Source organism: Sorex araneus, chromosome 11 (genome assembly GCF_027595985.1).
Source record: "Sorex araneus isolate mSorAra2 chromosome 11, mSorAra2.pri, whole genome shotgun sequence".
Taxonomy (NCBI): Eukaryota; Metazoa; Chordata; class Mammalia; order Eulipotyphla; family Soricidae; genus Sorex; species Sorex araneus.
The window spans coordinates 48,160,660-48,184,704 of record NC_073312.1 but is presented as its reverse complement, the minus strand read 5'-3'; the positions used below and the strand labels follow the sequence as shown (position 1 = coordinate 48,184,704).

Below are 24,045 nucleotides of genomic sequence, written 5' to 3'. Positions count from 1 at the left end.
TAAGAGGAACTGCTGTGGTTTAGTTAGGCTGGGCAGGGAGTGTGGGGGTCCAGGCCAGACACTCCAGGCCAGACAAGGGGGAGAAGCTCCCCCTTGGTGCCAAAAGCCGGCTGGCTGAGTGCAGCACCTTAGCAGTAATGAGATGGGTGGCCAGGCACATGGGCCAGCAGTGCCGTGGGTGGGTGGGTCCCTGGGTCTGGACAGGTGGACAGATGTGTGTTCTGAGGAGGAGGGCCTGACTGGTTCTGAGAATGGCCTTCTTCTGGTCAGGAGGAGGGGGGGACAGTCAGGGCAGGATCCAGGGCAGAAGGTCCCCTGAGCACTGAGCTGGGTATAGCCCCTGGCATCACTGGGTTCCCTGTCCCCCCCTTCCTAAAGGATGATGCCTGTTGGTTTCAGGGTGAGCAATGGCCTGTGCATTTGACCTGGCAGCTGGACTGGGACCAGCAGCAATGGGAGACATGGGGTACAGTGACTAGGGTAGCAAGTAGACTGGGATCCAGGACCCTGGTACTAGAGTCCTGGTGGACAGGCTGCACTCAGAACCCTTGTGTAGAACCTAGGCAGAATCTAGGTGGTAAGGACGAGTTCTGTTACTCTGGGTCTTTGTGGCCTGGATCAGCCTGTTGGAACCAGGGCCAACACCTTGTTTACCTCTCTTAGATTCTCCTTGGTGCTTGGAAAGGTGAAAACTCCATTCCAGGCTTCTTATATGGGGACCCAGCAGCCTCTGTTGCTCAGAACCCCCTGGGAATCTGCTGTTGGCCTAAGATTCTTGCTGTGCTCTTGGGGTGAAGGCTGAGGGAGGGAGCACTCAGTTCCAGGTTGGTGGCCGGGAAGATGAGTGTGGAGCCAGAGTCCAGAGAAGCATGCAGACTCCCCCATAGTGACACCAGGCAGATGTCACATGGCAGAGCCAAGGCCACTTGACACACCAGGGTATACCGTGTCTTAGTCTCTGCAGTGCCCTGGAGGGAGGTAGCCCAGCAATGTGCATCCACAGAGCTGGTCCTGGAGCCGCTGCACCCCACAAACCTGCTTCTTGCTTGAGGCTCTTTGTTAATACCTTAGCCTGACTGGCCTTTCTCCTGGGGCTCTCTTGGTCAAAGTGACTGGGATGTCACTACTAAAAAGGGACTGGACTTCAGAGCATGGGCCCCCTGCATTTTTCTGCCATCCTCCTCAAAATCTAGGGTCCCAAGGGGTAGCTGTGTCCTGTGTGACAGGAGGAAGAACTGGGAGACAGGCCCTGGGAGGCAGGGCAGACTGGCAGGTGAGGAGTCAGCCACTTGTGGGGGTGTGGGTGGGGGTAGGATAAACACACACACACACACACACACACACACACACAGAGTATTGTGGGCCAGACAGTTCCCACAGAGGGTCTGGAACCCAATACCATTTGGGGGTAACTGCAGGCATTGGAGCCAAGACCTTGCCTCAGGTGGTGCAGTTTACAAGATAACCAGCTCACCGGACCATCTGATGGACATCACATGCACTGCCCCCTTCTCTGAGCTGTCTGTCCCCATCAAGTACACCCCATGCTCCTCCAGCTTGGCCTGGCCAGCAGTGAGCAGCATCTAGGCACCAGTGGTCCTGCCCCTACGAGAACCAAAGCGGGGAAGTCAGTCCTCAGGAGCTTCAGCCCACTGGAGATGCTGGTAGGTCCCCAACTGACAGGGCCTGTTCTGTGTACTCACAGGCTCACTTTGGTGCTCGCGACAGACTACCAAGTGCCATGAGGGTCCCCCAGACAACTCTGTGAAGGCCCCTCATCTGAACCTAGAAGGATGGGCCAGAAGTGCAGGGCCATAGCCACAGGTGAGAGTTACAGCAGACTCCAGAGCTGGGGTAAGGAGGAACCAGACTGGGGTCGAAAGGCCAGGCACTGGGCTGGGGAGCTGGCTCTGAAGACTGGAGTGCACATTTTGCATGGGGGCCCTCGGGTTCAATCCTGTACACACAAGACCACTGGGTAATGTCTCCAAACAAAAAGACCAGATACTGGGGGATTCTTCCCAGGAGCTTGGAGGCCACGGTGTGGGACAGGGCTCCGTGGGAGTTAATGGGAGGGCAGAGAAGGCAACATGGTGGTCGGAGAGCTGGCCAGGGTACAGGGCAGCACTTCTTCCAGGGTGCTAAGGTTTGGGGTCTTCTGCTCCCTGGGTAGGGAGTTGGGCCCTACAGACTTGTCTTTTCTGTGCGCAGCCCGAGGTCTCCAAGAGGCACAGCAGAGAATGGAGGAGGCAGAGAGGTGCCACAGTGGAAGTGAGGACTGGCTCATGCTCCCAGCTCTGTACCCCATGCCAGTGTCCCTGTGAAACAACGGACCTGCACTGCAAGGGTCGCCTCTACTCGCCTGGGTCAGCTCTTCCACCCCAACAGGGAATGTCCCACAGGCGCAGATCAGGACTCCCTGGGATGGGATGTGGCCCAGGTCATACAGTAATGGGGACACATGCAGCTGGGCTGAGTCCCATACCGTGGAGTGCCAGGGCCTCTAGGTCAGGGAAAGACCATCATCACCCCTAGATGCCATGGAGCACTGGGTGCTGGCTGAACATGGGGGAGTCTTGAGTGTCTGGAGCAGAGTGAACAATTTGCCCCCCAATGTGGGAATTTGAGGGTGCACAAGAGGTGGGTTCCTGTGCCCTTTTGCAGAACAGCACCCTCTCCCCCATCACAGTGACGCTGCAGGTGTGGAGGTACTGTGAGCCCACCGCAGCCCCAAAGGCAGAGGGAGGGACTCCCCCCACTCTATGCAGGCAGCCATCCTTTTTGGGCCTGTCTTATCCGGTCCCCACCCCCATCCCAGATCCCCAGGGCCCCTCTGGTGTGTGGGGGGCAGATCGGGGGTTGGCAGTGCAAAGTTTCCCTTTCTGTGGACGCAAGAGCATAGGCAGCCAGCCAGGGTAAAGGCCATTCACCTTGACACTACATTAATATAGTGATTTATTGCTGCTTTAGCCATGTGGGTTACCCAGCTCACCGGGAGGGAGAAGAGGAAACTGACGAAAATATGGCTCATCCCAGACTGCCTGCCTCTTCTGGATGGCCCCATGGTGGCTTTGAAGCTCCAGTTGGAAGCCATGAGATCTGTTTGATTGCCTGCTGGCCCCCTGGGCCGAAAGAGGCTCACTAGGAGTGTATCTCTGAGGGCAGCACGGGAGTGGCCGCTTCCTCTGACTCCTGCTGGTCAGCAGTAGTAGGACTTAAGGCTTCTGTCTGCCTTGCTAATTGCACTGGCGTAGACTCTTGGGCTTTTGTTTCAGAAAGTATCTCGGGCTTTGTCTCTTCCCCGGTCTCTAGCTTGGCAGCAGACTCCTTTTTAGAGCTGACTTGTTCAGCAGCCCATGAGGATTCAGTACCTCGGGAGGTCTCTCCCTCCTTGTTGTTTGCAGAGGACAGGCCCTGTGCCTTTGGCTGCACCCAGCAGTGGTTGAGAATCTCATCGATTTGCAGCCGCCGATTGACATCGGGCTGTAGCATGCGGTAAATGAGGTCCTTGCACTCACCCGTCAGGTGCTTGGAGCGGGGGAAATTGACACGATGCTCCTTCTGGATGCGCAGCATCTTCTTGATGTTGGAGTCATCGTAGGGCATGGAGCCACAGACCATGATGTAGAGAATCACGCCCAGGCTCCAGATGTCATACACCTTGGGCTGGTAGGGGATGCCCTGCAGCACCTCGGGGGCCGCATAGGCCGCCGACCCACAGAAGGTCTTGCTCAGTATCAGTCGGCCACTATCATCCCGAAGGCAGCGCTTGGAGAAGCCGAAGTCGGACAGCTTGATGTTGAAGTCCTTGTCAAGGAGAAGGTTCTCACACTTGAGGTCTCGGTGGACGACATCCAGGTCGTGGCAGTACTTGATGGCCGAGGAGAGCTGGTGGAACTTCTTGCGAGCATCATCTTCATGCAGGGCTCCCCGGGTCTTGATGAACTCGAGGAGGTCACCCTGGACACCGAGCTCCATGACAATGTAGACCTTGCCATCAGACGTCTCGAAGATCTCATAGGTCTTGATGATGGAGCTGTGGTTTAGCATGGCCAGAATCTCAATTTCCCGGGGAAGGAATTTCTCCAAGAAGTCTGCGGGGGCTTTCTTGCGGTCGATGATCTTAATCGCCACGTTGATCTTGAGGCGCTCAGAGTAAGCGGATTTGACTTTTGCGTACGAGCCCTCTCCCAAATTTATCCCCACGATGTAGCCTCGTCGCTTGAGGACGGCAGCGTCATCCATGGTGCCGGGAGAGCCCAGTGCCTCTGAGACAGCCCTCTACATCCCTGCGGGACATGGGCCATTTACAGTCTGGACAGTCTTCTGGGTCGGCTGGGCCTCTTGCCCCTGCTTCCCAGAGACCAAGACTCTGGGCTGGAACATTGAGCATTATCTCCCAGGTGACTTCAGTGGGTGAAGTCACAAAGGAGGGTTCTGGGGAAATGAACCTTTGGCCTCAGCCACTTGAACTTGGAACCCCCAAAGGCTGGCCAGTGGGAGGTAGCAGACTGAAAATAAGCAGAGAGCCGCTTCACACTTGGCTGGGACCTGAGGTAGGAGTTGGGGGAGGGGCATACTGTGGGGGACACTTTGGTCTGCCCCTGCTTCCAAATCCAGACTCAGGACAGCTTAAGAAGTGGTAGGCCAGGGTCCAAGAGATAGTACAGCATGTTGAGTACTTGCTTTGCTTGCAGACAACCCAGGTTTGGTCTCCAGCACCCCTATAATCCCCTGAGACCTCCTGAGTGCAAAGTCTGAGACCTGAATGCAAAGTGAGGATTAAACCTGAGCACAGCTGGATGTGGCCCAAAACCCCCAATAAAAGAAGTGGTGGGGCTGGAGTGATTAATAGTACAGCAGATAAGGCACTTGCTTTACATGCAGCAGATCCAGTTCGATCCCTGGCATTCCATATAGTTGCCCGAACACTGCCAGGAGCAATTCCTGAGCACAGAGCCAGGAATAACCCCTTTGCACTGCCAAATGTGGCCCCCCAAACAAAAAGTGGTGGGCCATGCACAGTAGCTGGAGAGGTCCAGAAGCGATGAGGGTAAGCTGCTGGGGGATGCAGGAAACAATAGTCTCAAATGAGGACAAGTGAGGATTTAATCAATGATAAGAGTTAGACTAGGGACCTCCAGGGATAGCAGCTGACACTTGAAAGAGGGGAGGGATGGGTCAGAGATTCTGTACAAGGGGTAAGACTGCCTGACATCTGGCCGACCCTGGTTTGAATCCCTGGCACCCGATATGGTCCCCTAAGCATCACCATGAGTGATCCCTGTGAGCACAGCTGGATGTGCTCCAAACCTAAAAACAAAACTAAAACAAAACAAAACAAAAAAACCCACAACAACCTTGGAGTTGGAGCAATGGTACAGTGGGGAAGGCCTTTGCCTTGCACGGCACCAACCTGGGTTCAATCCCAGGCATCCCACATGGTCCCCCAACCACTGCCAGGAGTGATTCCTGCGTGCAGAACCAGAAGTAACCCCTGAACATTGCCTGATGTGACCCAAAAACAAAAAAAGAGAAAAAAATCAAATCAAAAATCTTTTTGCGTATAGGTCAAAATTCAAAAAGAAGGAAAAAGGGCTGGTCTCTGGAACCCAAGAGGCAGACAAAGTGCCATCTCAGTGTCCTCAGCAGGGGCCAGGGGTGTTGGGAAGAACATAGATAACTTCCCTCCTGCCTCTCCAGCTTTGGATGCCCTTGATTGCATGCATGCTGACATCCAGGGGCCACAGGACAGAGCCCAGAAGCAAGGGGGGGTAGGGAGCGCAGGAGTAGAGATGCCTGGGCTCTGCCAGCTCCCAACATGGCAGGCTGGGCTGGCCACTTCCCTCCTTTCCCCTCATCAGAAACCTTGGTGGTGTGTCTGCTTTTCTCATAGATTCTTGGGGGGAGGCTTGGTGGAATAAGAGGCAGGTATTTCTCAGTCCCTCCTGGGGGGCCTGCGAAGCCTAGTCCTGGCCAGGTGCCCAGGGAGCTGGAGTGAAGGCACAGAAGGCTGGGCGGGAACCCACTGAGTGCCAGCAGCTGTTCCTGGAGGATGGTGCAAGTGGTCAGGGCAGTACTAGACGGACCATTGCTTCTGCTAGCACAAGAGCCCTCTGCTTTGACAGACCCTCGATCTAATGACTTCTCCAGCCACTCCCTGAGGGGAAAGGAGCAGGCAAGTCTGGTCTAGCCTTGGGTTGGGCCGGTTTGGATATCCTCTGTCTGATGACCCCAAGTATCACGGGCCAGAGTGCGGGATGGTGGCGTATCTGCTGCTGGTGAAGGGGTTTGGGGCTGGAACTGGGCCATGCCCGGATGACTTGGCCCTTAGACCCTCCTTTCCACCTATCTCCAGCCTCTCCCTCAGCTCTGATACCCTGCGCCAGGCCTTGTGCTTGGCTGGTGGTCCTTCCTTCTGTCCTGCCCAGGGTACCCACTTGCTCTCTCCCCTCCCATGGTCACCTGGTTCCTGGAAGCTGCGAGGTCAGCACTTGGAGCACTGCCCCCGGTGTCTCTGCTCCCACGCCTAGATGGCCTGCTGTGGCAGCAGCTGAGCCCACTGCCCACCCCGGCTATGGGGTATACCTCCTTCAGGGGCCTGCACTGGGGCATGGTTTCCCGCGCACCCTGCTTCCTCCTCAGACGCCCCTTCCAGCTATGTCCTCACGGAGTTGAGACATTTTCCGGCTGTGTGAGCCAGTGAAGCCACATCTGCAGGCCTCCTTCCCCACCCCCCAGAGCCTCTTCAAACAGTTCGGGGCGCTCCCTCAACGTTGCCTGGTATTTCTGCTGCACTTGGGCGCGCACTCTGGGGCCACAGGTGTGCACGGCTGGAGGAGACCCAGCCTCACCTCTGTGCCCCACTCCACATTCCCCTGCTGCTCTTCACGCTCCCGCCATTGCCCAACCGGGTGAGCATTCTGCGTTCCGCCCCTTTCTGTGTCCGTCCATCTTGGTCCGCCGCCCTTCCCCTCAGAACCCCCGCCAGGCCGACCCTGGGTCCTCCGCGGGTCCCACTGCCCAAGCCCCGCCCCGGCCCCGCCCCCGCCCCAATCCTGGCCAATGGCACGCACGGCAGTCCCGATAGCCACGCCCCAGAACTGGCCCCGCCCCCTGCTCCGCCAATGGCCCGCGCGCGGCCGGGAGCGCGCAGGCCCTGCCCCTCGCCTCCGCGCTCTCCGGCCGGCGCCAGCGTCGCGGGCTGGGGGCGGGGCGCAGAGCCGGGCACGACGGCCGCCATCTTGCGCCGAGCCGAAGTCTTGGAGCCGGAGGCTGCGGCCGAGAGAGCGCCCGAGCCAGCGGCCCGAGCCCCGCCGCGGCGCAGCCGGGACGCTTCCCCGCCGCCTCTCCGCACCCGGTGCCGGTCTCCCCGGCCCTCCGCCCGGCCCGGTCCGGCCGCCCTGAGGGGTCACGCTGCCGCCCCGGGGACGATGAACGGAGGATAAATGGTGCCCAAGGCAGACAGCGGCGCCTTCCTGCTGCTCTTCCTGCTCGTGCTCACCGTCACCGAGCCGCTGCGGCCAGGTGCGCGGCGCGGTGGGCGCGGTGGGCGCGGGGCGGGGCAGCTTGTGGGGGCGGGGCGGGGCGCGCGGGGCGCCGGCCGGGCCGGGCGCCGGCCGGGCCGGGGTCGTAGCCTCGAACCGCCCCCCCCCACGCCGCCACCCTGCGCGGAGCCGCCCGTGCATGTGTCCCGGGACGTCGTGGAACTTTGTTGTCGAGGGGTGATGTTGGCCTGGCGACCGCGTGCGTGGCTCCGAGCCGGACGCGGCCGAGCGTGAGGTGCCGGGCTCCACCGAACTTTGGGGGCGCGGAGAGTTGGAGCAGCTGCGGGCCGCGCCGCTCGGGGTCCGGGGCGTGCGGGGACTAAGTGGGCGGGCCGGCGCCCAGCCTCGCAGCCCTATTGTCACTCGGTCTTATTGTCGCGGTGCACCCTCGGAGCGGCCGCAGGAAGCGCTAGGAGTTCGCCGGGCATCGTGCACGGGGAGCTGAGGCCGACGCGCTCTCCCCGGGCCCTGTCTCTGCCCTCGGGGAACCGGGCCCCCCTGTCTTGGATGATTAAAATGATCTGCAACTCCTCTCGGAGCTTGTGTTTTAATAAATGAGCTTGGGGGCGCGGGGCACTCAGACCCGTGGCGGCCGGCAGGTCCTTGGTAATTTCCTGCCGCCTCTGGTTTTTACCTCCATCCTGAGCTGTTGTAAGAAAATACAGCCACGGACCAGGCTCACTTACCTTTCCGGCACAGGAGGCCAGGTGCCGGGAACCCTTAATACCTTTTGTTGGCTTGTGAAAAAATTTTAAGTCAGCCAGGGGAAAAAGCTAACCTTTAGATCAAGGAAAAACTTGATGATGAAAAACACTCATTCTTCTATCTGGACACAATTGGGAAGTCGGGAGCTTATGTTTTGTTTTCCTTAGGAGTCACACCCAACTATAAGCTTAGGGCTTACTCCTGACTCTGTGCTCAGAGATCCCTCTTGGCAGGGCTCTGTGGACCATGTGAGGTCCTGGGATTGAACCTCACCCACTGTACTATATTTTCAGGTGTGTGTGTGTGTGTGAGTGTGAGAGATGCGTGTGTGTGATGCATGTGTGTGAGATGCGTGTGTGTGATGCATGTGTGTGAGATGCGTGTGTGTGTGAGAGAGAGATGTGTGTGTGAGATGCGTGTGTGTGATGCATGTGTGTGTATGATGCACGTGTGTGATGCGGTCCTCCCGTGTCTCAGTCTGCTCCCACCCCAGGAGAGCTCTTGGCGCTGTACCTTTGCCATCTGCTAGAACACAGGTCCCCTTTCAGCACGTCCGGAGTCTGGGCCATGCTCCACTTGGAGTGTGTGTAGAGCCATCGTGCTCACTGAGCACCTGGGATTGCTCCCCACTCCGCCAGGCTCTCTGGGCAGAGAGATGGGGTGATGGGTCTGGGGTAGGGGGGTGGTGATAGGACAGAAGCCAGGAAATGTGACACCTGTCAATGAGTATAGGGATGCTTGAGGACCAGCACCCATGAATTTCCGGGCTCAAAAGGTTAGAATGTTTAGAAAACCAGTCTTCACTTGGAGAGAGGTGAGGCTTCATCCTCTGCTCGCTCCTGGGTCTCCATTTTCTTCAGGTCCCTAGACTCTGGGGTGAAACCACACATCTTGCCTGTCTTTTGTGGTTGCCACCGGTTTTGGGTCCAGCCTCTGCTGTTTGAGTGATGGAGCTGATGGAATTAAAGACATTACCTTTAATTCCTTTATTTGTGTGTGTGTGTGTGTGTGTGTGTATAGGAAGGGGCACGCCAGGTGCTTGGAGGCCAACTCCAGAGGCGCCCAGGGGACCCTGCACTGCCAGGGATTAAACCTGGGCCTATCAGCAGAGCATATGCTCCAGTTCTTGGACCCTTTTCCCCCACCCCCATTCCTCTTTCTTTACACTCTGTCCTTATACTCTGCTGACTGATTAGCAGCGTGGTAGCAAGTATCTTCAACAGCTTGTTGCCTGCACATCACTAGGGATGCTCCAAGGAAGAGAGTAGACAGGTTAGGTCTAGATCATTCCACTCACTGCAGCCAAGCCTGGAAGTCACTTGACCTGTGAGGCAGGAGAGGGTTTCTCGGGCTTCAGAATTAGCTCCCAGTTAAAGGGGGTGATTCTGAGAGAGAAACATCATCTTGTAAGCCCCTGAACCTTGTAGAAATCGCCAGCAGTGTCCTGTTGTGTCCTGAAGAATTTGGAGGCTCCAGAGCTGGAGTCCTTGAGCGCCAAGGAAAACCAAAAAAAATATCAAAACCTAATGACTCCAGCTGGCTCCATGATTTGGTTTTTGGTTTTGTTTCTGGGCCACATCCGGTAGAGTTCAGGGCTTTTGCACTCAGGGATTGCTCCTGGGGATTGAACCCAGGCCAGCCAGTGTGGAAAGCAAGCACCCATTGCTTGCTGTGCTGTCTCTCCAGCCCGTGACTCCGATTTTGGTTGGGCAGCAAGGACAGGGTCTCACCATGAATCATGTTCTTGTGTGTACTGTCTCCTTTGGAGTGTGCCACATGGGGACTGGCCTTTCCCGTGCTTCTCCGTTCTCTGGTTCTTTGCCTGCTATCTTTCTCTCCAAGTCCTGACATGGCTAGGGTAGAAGGAAGATACCAGCCAGAACTGACTCTGAAGAACAATCCTGATATCTGCCTGCTGCAGTCCTGTAGACCCAGGCCAAGATGCCAAGCCCCTTTCACATAGTAGGGGCCAATGTGAGTCAGACTTGACCATTCATAGGGAGGGATTTGTTTTTTGGTGAGGGGGCACACCTGGAGGTGCTCAGGCGCTACTACTTCCAGCTCCGTTCTTGTCAGTTGACCTTGTAAGGTGGTGCTTGGGGGACCATGCAACATAGGCATGAAATCCTGGCCTCCTGCCATCTCTTGGACTATCTCTGACTCTTGCCAGAGTTTCTTTCTCTTTGGGGGGAGGTAGGGAGTGGGGCACACAACCAGTTGTGCTCAGGCATATGTGCTCTGTGCTCCTGGCCCTGTGCTCAAGGATTACACCTGTCAGTGCTCAGGGGTCCATATGTGGTGCCAGGGATCAAACCCGGGTCTGCCGTATGCAAGGCAAGTCCTGCAGTATCTCTCCAGCTCCACCAGAGTTTCTTTCAAATGCATGTTTAATCTTGGTTGATTCTAAAGTATGTTCATCAATTCAGCTCGCAGGTAGTCACTGTGAGGGAGATGCTGTTTATTGGCTCCATTTCACAGGGGAGGAAACAAATACAGGGAGCTCATCAGACTGTGTGACTCTGATGGAGTTTTGGTCCTAACAGCTGCTGGGCTCCTCATCCCAGGCCCTTTACTCTCGTGCTCGGCCTGCTCTTCTGTCCTCAACTCCAGCTGTGGAGCCCAGGCTCACACTCCCCACATTCACATAGCAGATCTGCAGGTGGGCCTTCAGAACCTTTTTCCATCTGAGAGCTCTGGCCTGATGACAAGAACCAGCCCTCCCACCGAGTCACTTGGTGCTTAGTCACAGTGATCTCTGATGACATGTGCTACATCTGCTGGTGTTGGTCAGAAAGGAAGGACAAACACACGGGTGCCACTGAATGCAAGGGTGTATCTTTGACCCTTTCTCTGTGTTGGAATGCAACATGTAGAACAATCTCTCTATCTCTGAATCCTTAAAGAAATAGTTTTACGAATGTTCAGGTTCCTACGTGGCTCCATCTTGGGGGAAGTCGCCATAAACAGCTGAGAGCATGTTTGCCAAGATTGAGAGCTTTCTAGTTCAGGACTTCTTTTCTTTGGGCAGGGATGGGTGGGTTGGACCAGACCCTGAGATACTCAGGGTTTACTCCTGGCTCTGCACTCAGGAATCACTCCTCGTGGGGCTCGGGGGACCTTGTGGGATGCCAGGAATCAAACCCAGCCGTGTGCAAGGCAAACGCCCTACCTGCTGTACTGTTGCTTTGACCCCCCAGTCTGGGACTTCTTAAACTCTCCATTCACAACTTCTCCCTCTTTGCCCAAGAAATGCAGCACAGGTGAGCATTTCCAGCAGCACCTTTAGTCCATTACCCTGTTAGTTTTGACCCAGTTGTTGCTCACTGTTCCTTCAGAAAGCTCTTGCCATATCAGCTCCGATTTTCCATGCCCCCTGCAGCGGTCTGGAAACAACAGATGGGCCCTTTAGACCCAGGATCTGCCAGGTTGCTGGGTGAGGTAGCAGGCCTGGAATCTCTTCTCCTTGTCCTGTTGGAATAGCTGACTGGCAGAGGGGTAAGCCTGTCTCATTTCCAGAGCCAGGCTGGCTAACCCCTTGCTCTGCAGGACCTTTATTTCCCCTTTGCCTTTTGGAACCCCAGTGGGCCTGCTGGCAGGCTGCTTTGGGCCAGCTCACTGAGCTGACTGCTGGTCACAGCCCTGGGCCACTAGGGCCCCTCACATGAATTAGAGCTGTGGCTGTCCTGGAGAGTTGGAATAGCCTTGGATACAGTTGGGGGAGTGCTTTCTGTTTGTTTTCTTAAAGAATGAGATTTTCAGGGGGCTGGGTGCAGAAGATGCGGGAGCTCCTGGAACGTCATGTTCCAAGAAGAATGGGCGATGTCTTCCACTCCACACTTTGCTTGCCCCATAATAAACTCTTAGAATTAACACCTTTTGTTCATGGCACTGAAGGATGATCTTTCTCTTCCTTATTTTAATTAATTTTTATTTTGGTTTTGCGACCACACCCAGAGGTGCTCAGGGCCTACTCCTGGGTGTCTGTTCATGGGTGTCTGTTCAGGGATCACTTCTGGTGATGCTCACGGTCCCATATAGGATATTGGGGATCAGACCTAGGCTGGCCACACACAAGGCAAGTGCTGTACTTGTTGTGCCTGTTTCTGTAGTCCTCAAAGGATAATCTTAAGGGCATAGGAAGCTCTGTGGTTGGTGCTCCAGATGGCGCAGGCGGTCGCCAGTTGGGGTTGGCGTTTCGCTTTGTGGTTTGGAATGAAGAAAGTGTTGCTCTGGGGGCTCTGGCAGATGCGCCTGTACCAGGGCCTTTGGCTGAGCCAGTGCAGATGGCTCATCCCAGGGAGGCCCCCGCTTCCTGGGGCCCTGCAGCCCGAAGTGCTCATGGCCTCCTGGCAGGGGGAGATGGTGTTGGTGTTGCCCTCCCTGCAGGGGTGCTGCCTGCCCTCTCTCCCTCTGCCTCCCTTGGTGCTGGGGGTCACCAGGAATAGGGAAGCCCATTGCTGTTTTGTTAGTAACAGCACCGGGAGTCTGAGAGTGGACAGGGAGCTAATGCGCGTCCTGCCTGGTCACACTGCTTGGTTGCTCCTCCTCTGCTGTGCTTCTGTGCTTACGATGCTCTGAAAAGCAGGTGTGTGGTCCTGAGCATCCAAGGTTGGGGTCCTTTTTCTGGCAGACAGGGATGCTTGCAGTATGGTTGTCAGGTGACATGCATTTTGTGTCTGGCTTGATGGGCCTGGGATGTTGAATAAGAAAGCCAGGCATTTCTTGGTGTGGGCTGCATGTGATCTGTGTGCCCAAGCTTGGCTTGGCAGGCCTGGTCAAGGCAGGAGGGCCAGAGGCCTCGGGGTCTGTGACTGGCTGCTAGGGGCAGGGGTGTGGAGGGGTGAAGATCAGGTTCAGCCCCGCACATGCTGTCTATAGATTGTGGAGTCTAAGAGCAGACTTCCCTGCACCTCAGTTTCCTCATCTGTAAGGTGACCGTAACAATGCAACTGACTTTGAAAGTATGTTGTGGGAATTAGAGCAATAGATGTATGAAGTGATGTGTGTAAAACATGTGCTTTGTAGCGGTTGGCTGTTCTCATTCTCCCTGAATGGACAAGACCGGAAGCAGGTCCCAGGTGCTTGTCAGTGTGTGTGTGTGTGTGTGTGTGTGTGTGTGTGTGTGTGTGTGTGTGTGTGTGTGTGTGTGTTGTGCATGCATTAGAGGATTCATAAAGGCACGTTTCTCACAGATGCCCACCTGGGAGGCCGTGGCTCGCGGCGCTTTGCGCAGCATCTTACCCACAGTGAGTGCTGAATGAGTAGCCGTTCCATGGTGTGAGGGGTGTGTGTGAGAACTCCCAAAACAGCCGCAGCACTTTGGACAGGGCTAGGATTGTTCGCATCGACATATTTTGCTCGTCGTCACGTTCATGCTGTGTCCCCTGGGCCTGGTCTGGCACAGTGTGGGCACTCAGAAATCAGTTCCTGAGCAAATGCACAAATGGCTATTTATATTTTGACATAAAGAGCAACAGCTCCCTTAGCCAGCACGCCTTGCAGCTGCCCCTGGTGGGGGTAGCCAGGATGAAGGCCTGTGGCTGCCTGCAGAAACCCCTTTGGAGGGGGACCGGAGGGGGGTGCCGCAGAGCCAGCTGGCCGGGGCCTCACGCTGGGGTGAGCTTGCTTCCATGGATGTGAGCCGGGCTGAGGGGCACGCACGAGCTTGGGCCTCTCACAAAACTGTGGGTCCCTGCTAAGTGCATAGGAGGGGGTGGGGAGAGCCTGAGGGGCTGCCTCCCCCATGCCATGCCCAGCACAGAGATTGAGCATGCACCTGCTGCCTGCCTGGGGGTGCAGTCTGACCATCCCCCCCAACCCCAGCCTGGTGTAATTGTGATGCAAGATTGGGGGCTGCGCACACCTGCCCTTGGACTTCTTTGCCTCCTTGGGCCCTCACTCCAGCCAGCCTGGGCTTCCCGTTGCCTGTCACTGGTGGCCCTGTCAGCTGGCTTCCGGAGCCCTGGCAGCAAGCCATTGGCTAGACCAGCTTGTTATCTGTGTGCCCCCAGCTGGGACCCCTTGGTGTGGGAGAGGACAGGACTGAGAGGAGCCCCCCGGCAGGTGCCTTGGACAAGGACCTGAGCCACTGCAGAGGGCACAGTAGGGACTCACCGGCAGATGGGGACCTCCCAGTTTTAGTTGGCTACAGGTCTCACCCAGACACCTTTTCTATCTCCTGGGTCCTGGGGTTGGTGGACCCAAAGTGGTTCCGCAAAGTTCACAGGGCTCCCAGCACAGAACAGGAGGCCTGGAAGCACCTGACAGGGCTGAGATTCCTTGAGGTCAGTGTAGACAGGCTGCTGCCCTGGAGAGGGATTGGCTGTTTTCAGGAAGATGCCCCTGTCTTAGACCCTTGGCTGCACATGTGACCACCGGGAAAGCCTGTGGGAAGGAGAGGGGGAGTTTCCCCTCCACCCAGAAAAATTCCTTCTAGAATGCTTCCCATTGGATGGGAGAGTCAGTAGAGAGATGAAGGCAGTGCTTTGCAGGTGATTGACCTCAGTTCAATCTGCGACACCACACATGGTTCCCTGAGCACTGTTGGGCGTGACTCCCAAAAACAACCAAAACAACCAACCAAATCAAACCTAAGGCCTCATATGCCTCATACATGTAAGGCTTGTGCCTGCCTCTGGCTGAATCAAATCCCCAGCCCTAAAAACTCCCTTACTTGGGAAACGTTCTGTGATCAAATGCTTGTAAATAGTTCTCTGGAGTTCCCCAGTGGTTAACTTTTGACTGCATGCATGCAGCGCCTCTGCTCATTTTCTGTGTCATACATTAAATACATTTGTGTTCGCGCTTATTTTTAATTTTTAATTTTTGTTTGTATTTGGTTTGGACTCAGGAATTACTCCTGGTGGTGCTTGGGGGACCATATGGGATGCTGGGGATAGAAACTGGGTGGGCTGCGTGCAAGGCAGTGTTTTTTTCTGGTGCCAGGGATTGAACCCAGGACCTCCCCTGCAACGTAAGTACTCTCCCACCAAGCTACCTTTCTGGCTTTTCATGCAGTGGACTTTTGAACAGGCATACGAACAGTTATTCTAGAGACAGCCCCAGATTATCTCCTTTGAGTGTTCCTTAGGCTATATAGTCCTGTGCACCTCCATAAGGAGGCCCTGTGGGTCATTTTGTCCCCCACCCGGGGGTTAGCCTTGGCCCTGTGGCTGGGATTGGGGCCTGCGGTTTGTGGTGAGGACATGAGCCCAGCTACAGCTGGGATATGGGTGAACCTCGCCACACCAACAACCAGCCAGTTCTGAGAAGCTTCAGCTCAGTTTTGACACTATCTGTTAGAGATTGCTCACATTACAGGCTGAGTTCAAACTTCCAGGACCACCCTCCACCTCGGACCCCACAGCACAGGCTTCCATTTGAAGCTTTCCACCTGCTCCCCTTCAGACTTCAAGCAGTTGTAGCCAGGTTATCATCTCTGCTTCTGACCAACAGTCTGTAAACCAGACACCTTGTTCCTCAGGTTCAGTTAATGTACAAAGGCCTGATGGCTTAGGTGCACGGGCTCGGGCTTGGGGCTTCTGTGTCCTGCCCAAACATATTCCCTTCTCTTTGTCTTCACGTGTTCTCCAAACCAGTCATGGAAGCTCCTGCTGTTGATCTTCTGTAAAAGCTTCATCACATAAGCATGATAGATTTATTTACTTAATTATTTTGGCTTTGGGGCACAACCAGAGGCATTCAGGATTACTCCTGGTTCTTTGCTCAGGGATCACTGGGGTTGGGGAGGCACAGGGAACCATATGGGGTGCTGGGGATTGAAACTGGCATGCGCCCTACCTGCTGTACTGTGTCTCCAGCCTGTAGGCAGGATAGGCTTAGCTCTTTGAACTTTGCCGTTGAATTCACCCCCTACCTGAAGGTCATGTATTGGATGGATTTGGGACTGGAAGTTCTAGCCACCTTTTTTTTTTTTTTCTTTTTGGGTTACACTCAATGATGCACAGGGGTTACTCCTGGCTCATGCACTCAGGAATTACTCCTGGTGGTGCTCGGGGGACCATATGGGATGCTGGGAATCTAACCTGGGTTGGCCACATGCAAGACAAATGCCCTACCCGCTGTGCTATTGCTCCAGCCCCAAGTTCTAGCCTTCCGATGTAATTTTGATTCCCCTGATTTGCTCCACCTTTCATCTGTAAGGTATTCCCCTGAAGTTACCTCATTAGCACGAGACCTTTATAACTCTCAACATTAAAATTTGGAGGAGCTGTGTGCCAAGAACTGGATGAAGGAAAGCCATATACATATTAGAAATACTTTGTGTGTATCACCAGATGTGTATATGTGTTACTTATAAATAACAGTATGGTGGCTACATTTGTTGTTTTGGTTTTTGGGCCACACCTGGTGGTGCTCAGGACTTACTCCTGGTTCTGCACTTAGGGATCTGGGTGCCGGGGATTGAACCTAGGTCAGTTACATGCAAGGCAAGTTTCTTATTCTCTGTACACGTACTTGGTAGGGAGATAGATGCTTTTCTCAGTGATATAATTTTGCTTTTTTTTTTCTCTTTTTGATGGAAGTGTGTCAGGGATGGATCCCAGAGCCTCTTGCATACCAGGCATGTGCTGTATGTACTATTGAGCCACACCCCCAAACTCCACCCGTTACTGCTGCTGCTCTTTCTTTTTTTAATTGGTTTCTGGGCCACACCTGGAGGTGCTCAGGGCTTACTCCTGGTGAAGCTTGGGATCATATGTAGTGCCAGGGATCACTGCAAATGTCTATCCCGATTATTGCTATAAGGCTGCTGACTGTGATTCTTTTATTTAAATTTTTTTTTTTTCCGGAGGTTTCTGGGCCACATTCATTGATGCTCAGGGCTTAACTCCTGGCTCTGCACTCAGGAATTACTCCTAGTGGTACTCATGGGACCATATAGGATGCCAGGAATCAAACCCATCTCAGTCATGTGCAAGGCAAATGCCCTAACCCACTCTACTATCTCCCTAGCCCCTGGTTTTATATTTTTATTAGTAATCTGCTCCAGAAAGATCTTTTTTTTTCTGTTTTAATTTTTAATATAAGTTGGCACTCATGAGGTCTTATTCTGTATGTCTGTTCTTTTTAAGAATTGTTTTTGTTTCGTATTTTTGGAGGGAGTTGCACACCTAACTGCTTAGGGGTTACTCCTGGCTCTGTGTTCAGGGATCACTCCTGGCAGAGTTCGGGGCTCCATATGGTGTGCCAGAGATTGTACCAGGGTCAGCCATGTGCAAAGTAAGCACCCTGCCTGCTGTACTATCTCTTGTCCCCAGTGTTCATTTTGATGCCTATATTATATTTGATTTAGATAGTGAAATCCCTTTAGGTTTATTTCTGCATTTTTCTGATATGACTCCAACCATTTGAACATTTCTCTGGTGACCCCCCAAGTGATGCTCAGGGGGCCCTAGTGGCCACCCCTGGAAATAATTCCATCATCCAGGCAGGTGGTTCAATGCTTGGGTCCAAGGATGTGGTGCAGCTCAGGCCCTGTGTTACCAGAAACCCAGGCCACCCCAGCGATGCCAAGGGACAAGTGTGGTGCCGTGGTTGAACTCACGTGGGTTGTGTGCACACTGACTGCTGTTCTGTCTCCCAGCCCCAGTTTGAACATTTTTATTGCCAGGCTCATCTTCTTGTTGTTTTGTTTTGTTTTTTGGGAGGGGTCTAACTAACTCCTGACTCTACACTTGGGGATCACTCCTGGTGGGCTCAGGGGACCATATGGGGTGCAGGGGATTGAATCCAGGTCAGCCACCTGAAAGGCAAGATCCCTACCTGCTCTACTATTGCCCTGTCCCGTCCATTCCCACCCTTACCCTGCCCTTGTCTAGTATTCTTTCTACCCCAGTCTGATTCCTCTTTTTTTTTTTCCTTTTTGAATCACACCTGGCAATGCACAGGGGTTACTCCTGGCTCTGCGCTCAGGAATTACTCCTGGCAGTGCTCACAGGACTATATAAGATGCTGGGAATCGAACCCGGATTGTCCGCATGCAAGGCAAACACCCTACCCACTGTCCTATTGCTCTGGACCCTGATTTCCTTTTAATGTTTGATTGAAAGACCTTTAAGAAACAAACTTGGGTGCTAAGCAGTTTCTTTGTTACTCCAGTTATTAATCCCTCAGCCTAGCCTCTGTGTGTGTGTGTGTGTGTGTGTGTGTGTGTGTGTGTCTTTTTGTGTAAGTTAATGCTGTTTCTTTGGTTTCAACCCAGCGTTATAGGATTTTGCTTGCTTTCTCTGCTTTCTCATTATCTCGCTTCTGTGGTGAGAGTGCTGGCTTCCTATAGTACAGTATCAGTAGGTTTACTCATCTGCTTCACTTGCTTCATCCCACAGGGTCCACAGACTGATTTCAGATGTGCTATGACTGCTCTTTTCCCAGCAACACACCTGGAGAGTTTGAATCATTTGCTTTGTTTTTTTCACTCATGGTATATACTCGGGCTTGGAGCAATAGCACAGCAGGTAGGGCGTTCGCCTTGCATGCGGCTGATCCGGGTTTGATTCCTCTGCCCCTCTCAGAGAGCCTAGCAAGCTACCGAGAGTATCTCATTCGCACAGCAGAGCCTGGCAAGCTACCCATGGCATATTTGATATGCCAAAAACAGTAACAACAAGTCTCACAATGAAGACATTACTGGTGCCCGCTCGAACAAATCAATGCGCAACGGGATGATAGTGACAGTGACAGGTATATACTCAGAGTACTGCTGTCCATGATGCGTTTTAAATGCAGTGAAGGGGGGCCGGAGCACTAGTACAGCAGCAGGGAGGGAATTTACCTTGTACATGGCCATCCCGGGTTCAATCCCCAGCATCTCATATGGTCCCCTGAACACCACCAGGAGTACTTTCTGAGTGCAGAGCCAGGAGAAACTCCTGAGCATCACCTGGTGTGGCCTAAAAGCAGGAAGAAAAAAAAAAGGCAATGAAGAGCACATTGTAATCTGTCATTCTTTGAGCTTTGACCAGCATGTGGACTCACAGAGCCAACAGCACATTCCAGACGCTGAGCAGTGTCACCACCCCACAGTGTCACCTGTAGTTAGCCCGTCCCTGACCCTGAGTTCCCTCACACCAGGCTGCGGGTCAGAAGTGCATTGATTACAGTCTCCATTCTGTATACAGGTGCTCCTTGCCAAACCCAGGTTCATAATTCTTTACACTTTAAAGTTTACATGTAGTTGTTTATAGTTTATTTGTTTTCTGTGTAGAATGCATAGGGGTCATCTTTGATCTGTCTGTTTTGAGTTACTTTTGATATGCACTGGAGGATGAGTTGGAGTTTTGAGAGGGATGTCCACTTGTTCTCTTTAACCACCTTTGCGCCTTTGTAAAAGCCAGTGTATGTTGTGGGTCTGATTTCTGACTCTGTTTCTGTTTCAGTGACATGCATATTTAGTGAGCTTTGGATCCGGGAGGTCCTGTGGAAAGATTCTATGCTACCATTGCTTTTCTTTCTTTTGTGGTTATGCTTTCTTCGTTTCTCTAAGAAGTCTTTGCTGGGGCTAGAGCAATAGTACTGCAGGTAGGGTAGTTTGTCTTGCATGTGCTTGACCCGGGTTCAATCCCCGGCATCCCATATGGTCCTCCAAGCACCACCAGGAGTAATTCCTGAGTGAAGAGTCAAGAATAAGCCCTGAGCATCATCGGGTGTGACCCAAAATCAAGTCTTGTCTTTGTAGTGTAGATAGTAAGGCTTTGCATGCCTTGACTAGACTTTCATTCTGTTCTTCTAGGACCTTCCTTATTGTTTGTTGGTTTATTTATTTATTTATTTATTTTTTGGCTCACACTCAGCAATGCACAGGGGTTACTCCTGGCTCATGCACTCAGGAATTACTCCTGGCAGTGCTCAGGGGACCATATGGGATGCTGGGAATCGAACCCGGGTCGGCCACGTACAAGGCAAATGCCCTACCCGCTGTGCTATTGCTCCAGCCTCCTACTGGCTGTCTTATTGGTTGAGCCCTTCCACTCATATCCTTTACCTTGGGCCTCCCCCTTCTTTTTTAGAATAGTTTATTGTAAGTTTATTTGTTTTGTTTTCTGGTTTTGGGGTCACAACTGGTGGTGTTCAGGGCTTACTCCTGGCTCTGTGCTCAGGGCTCACTCTTGGCAGTGCTTGGGGGACCTTATGGGATGCCGCTTCCCTTTCTCTGCATGGAACTCTGACAACACCTGCCTCTTCACAGAGCCTCAGGACTTGTGCCAAGGCACGGAATGCAGGAAATGGGCACAGCCTGGCACTGTTCGAATCAGTTTCTCCTTGAGGCCTCAGGACTGCCCTGGAAGCAGGACAAGGTGGTCCCCCTCACATCCCACAGAGGAAGGCATCAAAACTTGGGGGAGGGCATGTCACTGGGGTCCCAGAGCTGGTCTTTGAGAACTCAGTCTCAGACACAGTGTCTGGGGTGCAGGGTAGGAGCTTGCTGGCACACCTGGCACTCAGTGACAGCCACTGGAAAACAGGCCTCAGGGGCCCAAGACTCTAAATGGAGGGGGCACAGAAGGCCGGAGGAGGCCCTTTGCCCTGTGGTTCATAGAACTGTGGGGAGGCCATGGTTAGATCTGGGATGCTTGGATGGTGCAGAGGCTTTTCCTTGCCTCCTAATTCTGCCTCCAGGCCCCTTCTCTGGTCCACTGCCCCTGGGTGCTGTGGTGAAGCCTCCGCAGGACCAGCAGGCCCTATTTCCCGGAGCACAGGGCTTCTCTGGGAGCCTTCTCACATGGAGGTACCCTTTGGCCTTACTGGCCTGTGGGCTCCAGCCAATTGGCAAGAGCATACCCTCTAGACTCTCCACATTTCTGCCCCTTATTCTTGGCCTCTTACCTTGGGGCTCTGTGGGGCCTGCCCAGTTTGGCCCTCGGTTTTGTGCTTTGGTCATCTGTTGATGAGTGGTCGCTCACCTCTCCAAGATGTCCTGAAAATTGATGGTGGCCATGGTTCTGCAGTGTGTGGGGGGCTGCAGGGGCGCTGAGCCTCACAAGTTCTCAGGTTCTCAGTGCCTCTTTCCCTTGCTGCTGCTTCTAATTACTGTGGCCCCTGTACTACCTTGAGTAGAGGCAAGTAAGACCTGTGGGAAAGTGCTGGAAACCGCTGCTGGCCATTTCCGAGGAGTATCTTAGCGAATCCACAGTCGTCACTGCCCCCCTCTGCCAAATGTCAGCCTGCTAGACAGTGAGGCCCTCGTGGGTGGACTTCGTGGCCTGTATCTGGCCCTCAGTCAGCTGGTAGACACCCTGGAGTTGGCTTTGGGCTGTGGGAGGAGAGGGACAGAATTCCCTGCTTCCTTTTTTTTTCTGGAAAATATCCCTTGCCCTTCCCTCTGTTGATGATTGTATTGAGATGACCAGGGTGACACATTCAAGGCTGTGCTGTGGCCAGAAATCTCTAGCAGTGTCGGGGATCACAGGAAGCAGGTGGCCCTCTGAGTAGGCAGGGAGCACTGTGTGGGAACTGGCATGTGTGAGCACCCAGGCCGGCCCTGGCCCGGGGAGCTTCTTCTTTCCCAAGCCCCATGACGGCACCCGCCTTCCCCTCTCTCGGCGAGGAACCAGTTCCAGACAGTTTAGGCAGCAGCTCCCTCTCACAGAGCCTTCTAACAGGCTCAGTTCACAGGCTTCGAGAGGAGCCCAAGCCTTGCTGACGAATGCTACAGAGACTGAAGTTTCTGGGGCCTCAGGACAGCCAGGTTCCACCCGTAGCTCTCCAGATGGGCACGGGCATTTCTCGGGGCTTCATGCAGTCAAACCTATTTTCATAATAACCAAGCTCTCATTTACCTCTTTGTCATCTCAGAATTCACAGTATGTTTTCAGAAAGGCCCATGGGTCATGGGATGTGTGCATGAAATTTTCTCTCAGGGATCTTCTTTTTTTGGGGGGGAGGGGGGTGGCGGCGCTTCTATGACTCGAGTGTTGGGCTGCTCCTGGTGGTTCTGGGAACCATGTGGTGCTGGGGATAAACCCAGGCTCCTGTATGTGAGGTGTGTACTGAGCCCATGAAGCTCTCTCTTGAACCCCAGATCTGTCCCCCCCCACCCCACCCCGGCGGGGCCTCTACAGCAGTACTGGGCCCCAGTGAAAAATTCTTGTTGGGGCTGGAGCCATAGCACAATGGGTAGGGCATTTGCCTTGCACAACGGGTAGGGCATTGGCCTAACCGGGTTCGATTCCCAGAATCTCATATGGTCCCCTGAGCTCTGCCAGGAGTAATTTTTGAGTGCAGAGCCAGGAGTAACCCCTATGTATCACCGGGTGTGACAGAAAAAAAAAAAAGAAAAAGCTTGCTCCGTGGTACAAGCCTGATGGTTCAGTGCTCAGATCCAAAAACCTTAATACTGGGGCTGGAGTGATAGCACAGCGGGTAGGGCGTTTGCCTTGCACGCGGCCGACCCGGGTTCGGATCCCAGCATCCCACATGGTCCCCTGAGTACCGCCAGGGGTAATTCCTGAGTGCATGAGCCAGGAGTAACCCCTGTGCATTGCCGGGTGTGACCCAAAAAGAAAAAAAAAAAAAAAAAAAAAACCTTAATACTTCTGAGAACCCGTGGTGCTGGGGACCCCCAGGGCCACCCTTAATACAGGAGCGGGGAGGGGAGGCAGTGCCTCACACACTAAATGGGTTTTTTTGGCCACACCCAGTGATGCTCAGGAGTTACTTCTGAGTCTGTATTTAGAAATTATTCCTGGCAGTACTCAGGGGACCATATGGGATGCCAGGGATAGAACCTGGGTCAACCACATGCAGGGCAAATGTCCTACCCACTTTTTATTATCATTCCAGCCCTGACACTAAGCATTTTAATTGTGGTGAAATGCACGTGACATAAAATTGACCATTTTTGTTTTGGGACCATAACCAGTGGTACTTGGTGCTTGCTTCTGACTCTGTGTGCAGGGATTACTCCTGGCAGGGTTTAGGAACCAGTTGGTGCTGGGGATAGAACCCAGGTCTGGTGCATGGAAGGTAAGCCTTACCTGCTGTACTATCTCTCTGGCCTGGTTGCTCTACATTTAACTTTTTGAATAGGTGCTTGAGAATCTTGGGTTTAAAATCTTTTCTGTTCTGGGGACCAGAGTGATCATACAGTAGGTAGGGCATTTGCCTTGCACATGGCCCATCCGTGTTCAATCTCTGACACCCCATATGGCCCCAGAGCCCGCCAGGACTGATGGCTGAATGCAGAGCCAGAGATAAGCCCTGAGCATCACTAGGTGTGGTCCCAAAACAAAACAACAACAACAAAAAAACACATTTTTTTGTTGTTTGGTATAGACGTGACTCTGAGGTAGAGCACCTACTTTGCATATGTGAAGCCCTGGGTTCAATCTTCAATACTAAAAAAAAAAAACAAAACTGAAAAAACCCAAACCATTTTTTTAATGCAGTGAATGCTGCTTATAAACATCCCATATAAACAAAAGCTCTTTAGAGGGCTGGGTTTGATTCCCAGCATCCCGTAAGGTCCCCAGAGCACCGCCAGGAGTGATTCCTGAGTGCAGAGTCAGGAGTGACCGCTGTGCACCGCTGGTGTGACCAAAAAGCAAAATAAATAAATAAACAGACAAACAAAAGCTCTTTGAGGTCCTCAAAAATGTTTAGGGCAAAAAAGTCTTAGAATCTTAGGGGCGGAACAATTTGCTTTGCATTTGGCAGATTTGGGTTTGATCCCTGGTATCTAATATGGTCCCCCAGACACTGCATTGCCAGGAGGAGTTCCTGAGTGCAGAGCCAGGAGTAACTCCCGAGCATTGCTGGATGTGCCCCAAGAAAG

At 53.5% G+C, this 24,045-nt stretch overlaps 2 protein-coding genes across 3 annotated transcripts in view; one reads left to right on the top strand and one right to left on the bottom strand.

The window, feature by feature from the left end:
• Positions 1-2,214: 2,214 nt before the first annotated feature.
• TSSK1B (testis specific serine kinase 1B) lies at positions 2,215-7,064 on the bottom strand. Its single transcript, XM_055118907.1, has one exon. It carries the CDS (start codon positions 4,243-4,245, stop codon positions 3,142-3,144), a length of 1,104 nt encoding a protein of 367 aa, XP_054974882.1. The 5' UTR covers positions 4,246-7,064; the 3' UTR covers positions 2,215-3,141.
• A 170-nt stretch (positions 7,065-7,234) lies between these two features.
• DGCR2 (DiGeorge syndrome critical region gene 2) overlaps positions 7,235-24,045 on the top strand; it is a 57,636-nt gene continuing 40,825 nt past the window's right edge. For both annotated transcript variants that reach the window (XM_055118901.1, XM_004607464.2), the window contains exon 1: positions 7,235-7,527. In XM_055118901.1, the coding sequence (XP_054974876.1) occupies positions 7,449-7,527 (79 nt within the window). In that variant the 5' untranslated portion in view covers positions 7,235-7,448. The remainder of the gene's footprint in view (positions 7,528-24,045) is intronic.